The 5328-nt window shown below is 48.4% G+C and overlaps 1 protein-coding gene across 1 annotated transcript; it reads left to right on the forward strand.

The window, feature by feature from the left end:
• The first annotated feature begins 1564 nt into the window (after positions 1-1564).
• LOC101651762 (proton-activated chloride channel-like) lies at positions 1565-5041 on the forward strand. Its single transcript, XM_013004813.2, is given in 4 exon segments — positions 1565-1692; positions 3898-3974; positions 4025-4875; positions 4877-5041. Coding segments are annotated over 4 exon segments (1221 nt in total).
• Positions 5042-5328: the final 287 nt, after the last annotated feature.

A 5328-nucleotide genomic window follows, 5' to 3' on the forward strand; every position in this document is an offset into this window, starting at 1 on the left:
ATCCTTTGTGTAGCAGTTGCTATTGGTATATGCCGTCAGGTTGGCTCTGACTAAAGTCCACCAGAGCCAGTTGGCCTGACTGTGACTACTGTGCCCATCCATTGAGGATCTCCCTCACCAAACATGGGGTTCCCTTCCAGGGACCGATGAATTCATCCCTCCCAGTGAGGTGTCCAAAGGACATGAAAAGAACACAGTTCTGCTTATCATTCAATAAAGTTTTATTGGCTATCTTTTATTGTCTCCCTCACTTTGGACCTTCACTGAAATGTGTCTGCCATGGTGACCCTGCAGGCATTTGAAATACCAGTGGCATCGTTTCCAGCAGGCTAGCAATATGTAGGCCACCATGGGACAATAAACTGGCAGACTGGTAGTGGCTTTGTAGATTCTTTTAAAACAAACAAACAAACAAACAAACAAACAAACAAACAAACAAACAGCAAAGGGTATGTGTTGGGCAGGTGGGAGCATTATCCAGGCCCACGAGGTTTGACAGGTTGTTCACAGGCCTCCTATCAGGGTTTATGACTTCTGTCCTCTGCATTTGTCTAGAGGTCAAAGGCAGCCAAGCCAGAAAGTGTCTTCTCTAATAGCCATGGTGGTCACTGTTGAAACCAACGAGACAACTTCAGAGAGTCACTTAGTGAGTTGTCCTTCGAGAGGACCTGCCGGTTCACCAAGTTGCATGGGAAATGGACACAATGCACCTGCAGGCTGATTCCTGAAGGAAGGGCCTGACCGAGGAATGAGAGGAGACCGTCAGGAGTGATTATGAGCATGGAGCTCAGAGTTAACAAGGCCTGGGCTCTAAGCTCCTTCCTTTTCTTACTGGGTGGCCTCCCTCAGAGGGCTGTTGAGACTCATCACAAGGTACTTCACTTAAAGGTGCAATCTCAGTGACTGCCTGTAAAAGAGGGTGGTTGTCCTTGTTATCAGATGACAAAGTATTTGAGGCTGTGGTATTTGTCTCCTCAACTTGCTCAGCTGGCCTGCCCCTTGTGCTGAACCCTTTCCTGGGTGTTGCAGAAAGAACACTCCGAGCACGGTCCCTGGCTGTGAAGGAGCAGTCTAACGAGGGAGCCAGTGAAAACCGATCATCAGAACGAATAAAGAATTTCTTGACAAAAGGAATTGTGTGTATGTCCCCTTATACAGTATGTTGTAAATCCTAACCTAGATCCAGTGGTCATAAGCCCGTTTGAGAAGGTATTTTCTCTGTTATGTAACCAAGACTGAGACTGGGTAGGGCATTCCTTAAGCCCATCTCTTTGGAGACATCAAGCAAGAGAGCAAGCAGAGAGGGAGGGAGATAGAGGCCAAGCTAAGGAGACAAAGACCTTCCTCAGTCCCCCAACAGAGAGACCTCAAGCCTCCCCTTTGGGTTGGCACCCCAAATTAGGGCCTCTTGCCTCCTAAACTGTAAGAAAACCAATCTCTGTTAAAAATACCTATTTGTGGTATTTCTATTATAATAGCACTAAATAGCTAAGACAATGCAAATATTCAAAACTATGGTGGATTCCATAGGCTTAATGTTAGTCCCAGGAAAATTCTAGAGTGGATGATTCAGCCGCCAGTTTGTCAGCAGCTGGAGAAGGAAGCAGGGGACATCCAGACTCAGCTGACTTCCTTAGCTCCGGGCATTGCCCGCACGTTGAATGACTCCTTGTTGGCCAGGCACTGGACAAGGTATTGGCCTGAAACCTAGTGTTCCTGCCCTCAGGGAGCAAGGGCAACCCAAGCAAACTGGGAAGAAAGGACTGGTGAGGTGCTTCTGAGAATCAGCCAGGGAAAACCCTGCGGGTCGCAATAGTCTCATCCACAATCAGTCACAGGAGTGGCGCCAATGAGCAGGAGGTCACCAGGTATTGGGGGCCACAGTAACAAACAGCAAGGAGGAACAACTACCAGGAAAGGGTTTGGGTCAGACGAAAGACCAGGGCTACAGGTCTGATGGCGACCAGCGGAACTCTTAAAGGGCTGTGTGTTGGTCACCCTCAGGTCTGCAGTTGAATTCACCTCCACGCCTCAATGTTCAGTCAAACAATAGACGGGTCTAGGAGGGGAACAATAGCAACAGCCGCAGCATGTATCTTAGAACAATCAACCATTTTCAATCAAGGGGGCAGCATTTGCCCAAGGTCAAAGTTCAGGAAGGTCGGGAAAGAAGGAGGCTGGGAATCCAGATAGGACAAGGATGACCGATGTCACATTGAGGGGACTACAAGGAATGAGATGAAGCAAAATAGGAATTGTTTAATGTAAATTCACAATAAGAAGTGTTTTTTTTTTTAATGTCCAATATCCAGACAGACATTGGGCCTCCACTCAAGTACTTCCTCAACGTGTGCCCAGCTATCAAAAGATATAGCATCTGGGGTCTTAAGGGCTTGAAGATAAACAAGCAGTCATCTAGCTGAGAAGCAACGAAGCCCATATGGAAGAAATACACCAGCCTGTGTGATCACGAGGTGTCAATGGTATCAGGTATCAGGCATCAAAGACCCAGAAGGAAAAATCATATCAATGTGAATGAGGGGAGTGCGGAGTGGAGACCCAAAGCCCGTCTGTAGACAATTGGACATCCCCTTACAGAAGGGTCACAAGGATGAGATGAGCCAGTCAGGGTGCAGTATAGCGTCGTTGAAACATACAACTCTCTTCTAGTTTTTTAATGTTTCCTCCCCCCCCTGCCACTATCATGACCTCAATTCTACCCTATAAATCTGGCTAGACCAGAGCATGTACACTGGTAAAGATAAGAGCTGGAAACACAGGGAATCCAGGAAAGATAAGCCCCTCAGGACCAATAATGAGAGTAGCAATACCAGGAGGATAAGGGGAAGGTTTTGGGGGAGAAAGGGGGGAGCCGATCACAATGATCTACATATCAATCCTTCTCAGGGGGGACGGACAACAGAAAAGTGGGTGAAGGTAGACAGCGGTCGGTGTAAGACATGAAACCAAATTTTAATACATTCTCAAGGGTTCATGAGGGAGGGAGGGAGGGGAAGGGGAAAATGAGGAGCTGAAATAAAGAGCTCAAGCAGAAAGAAAATGTTTTAAAAATGATGGCAACAAATGTACACATGTGCTTGATACAATGGATGTATGTATGGATTGCGATAAGAACCGTAAGAACCTCCAATAAAGTGATAAAAAAAATAAAAGAACTGGTTAAACAGCATAGCTAGAATTTGAACATAGGCTTCATTGATTTCAAAGTCCATTCCATTGAGGCATGCTGTTCTGGACAAAAAATTTAGATAGAAGATATAATGAAAATTGACTGCTGTATTTTATCATAAACTTGAACATGAAACTAAAAAAAACCAAAAAGGAATATTGAGTGTTAGGATAACAATCCACAAATCATTGCTTTCTCCTTTCCTTGGCCTGAGGAGTGGATCAGCTTTGTTTTGCCTTTCTCATCCCTGCAGTCCGTTGGGATTGGTGGTGGGGGGTGTGTGGGGTGGGGTGACTACTGAGTCATGGCGACCGCATGGACAACCGAATAAAATGCTGTTCGGTCCTGTGTTCTCTTCACGATTGCTGGTGGTTCCAGGCCACTGCGGTTGCTGCTGTGCATTTTGGAGGAGGGGCTCATCTTCTAGCATCATAGCAGACAATATTCCGTTGTCATCCATGGGGTTTCCGTTGGCTACTCTTTGGAAGTGGAACCTACATATTTTTTCCCTCATCTTTTTTCATCTGAGAACTCCACTAAAGTCTGCCCACCATGAATAGCCCTTCTAGTATTTGAAATACTGGTGACATAACCTCCTGCCTCATAGCAAATGCAAGCCACCATAGTATGACAAACTGACAGATGAATGGTGACCTCTTAGAATAGAGGTCTACTCGTCGGTCCAGTCGCTCCGCTCCTCCTCCCAGTGGCCGGAGCAGGCTCCGTTGTGCCGTAGCCCTGGCCAGTGCTGTGATCCGGGCAGAGCTCTCCCCATCCTACCAGGAGGAAGACGAAGGGGATGGCGCTGACTTGCTTGTGCCCCTTTGTTTCTCCAGCTGAATGAGGGGTTGGACCAGGGGGTTGAGAACTCTGAGCAAGCAGAGGAGCGGGCCAAGAAGCCGGTCAAAATCGAGGGTGTCGTGCCAGCCCTAGACAGCGAGTCTGCCGCTAGCAGCATCCGCTTCAGCAAGGCCTGCCTGAAGAACGTCTTCTCCATCCTCCTCATCTTCATCTACCTGCTGCTCGTGGCCGTGGCTGTCTTCCTGGTCTACCAGACCATCACGGACTTCCGTGAGAAACTCAAGCACCCTGTCATGTCCGCGTCTTACAAGGAGGTGGACCGCTATGATGCCCCAGGTATTGCGCTGTGCCCTGGCCAGGCTCAGTCGCTCAGCTGTAAGCACCACTATGAGGTCTTTCCTCCTCTGAGGAGTCCCGGCCAGCCGGGAGACATGAACTGTACCACCCAGAGGATCAACTACACAGACCCTTTCTCCAATCAGACAGTGAAGTCTGCCCTGGCTGTCCGGGGCCCGCGGGAAGTGAAGGAGTGGGAGCTGGTCTTCCTGCAGTTCTGCCTGAACGAGAGCAGCGAGGACTTTAGTGCCATCAACTACCTGCTCTTCTCCTCTTACCACGAGTTCCTGCAGAGCCCAGACAAGGCGGGCTTCATGCAGTCCTGTGAGAGTGCCTATTCCAGCTGCAAGTTCTCTGGGGGCTTCCGCACCTGGGTCAAGATGTCACTGGTGGAGGCCAAGGAGGAGGATGGGCGGGAAGCAGTGGAGTTCTGGCAGGAGACGAGTGTGGTGAACTATATTGACCAGAGGCCAGCTGCTGAAAGAAGCGCTCAGTTGTTAATTGTGGTCTTTGACTGGAAGGATCCTTTCATCCAGAAAGTCCAAGATACATATCATCACTGCTAATCCTTGGAACACCACTGCTTTTCTCTGTGGGGTCTTTTTGGCATTATGCAAAGCAGCAGAATTTGCCACACTGAGTGTGAAATGGATGATCAAAATTCGTAGGAGATACCACAAAAGAAGGGGCCAGACAACAAACCACATAAGCTGAGGCCACCAGTGTTGCTCCCAGAACTGTCCAAGGGAGTGCAAATTTTTGGGACTTCTGCTCTGCTGAATTGAGCCACCAGCACTCACCCCTGCTGCCACTGGAAGCAGTGGGGCCTTGCTGTGAGCTACCAACCACCTGCCACACTGGCACTTCCAACCTGGCCCTGAGGCTGTGCAGAGATTGCTGGAACACAGCAAATGAGTAACCTCTGTTATTTAAGTAGTTAAATTATTAATGAACATTTCTAAAAGGCGATGTATGGATAGGTTTTGTGGAAGGTGGACTAG

This window comes from Echinops telfairi, unplaced genomic scaffold (assembly GCF_000313985.2).
Source record: "Echinops telfairi isolate 266 unplaced genomic scaffold, ASM31398v2 ScPeMD7_7468;HRSCAF=8506_0, whole genome shotgun sequence".
NCBI lineage: Eukaryota > Metazoa > Chordata > Mammalia > Afrosoricida > Tenrecidae > Echinops > Echinops telfairi.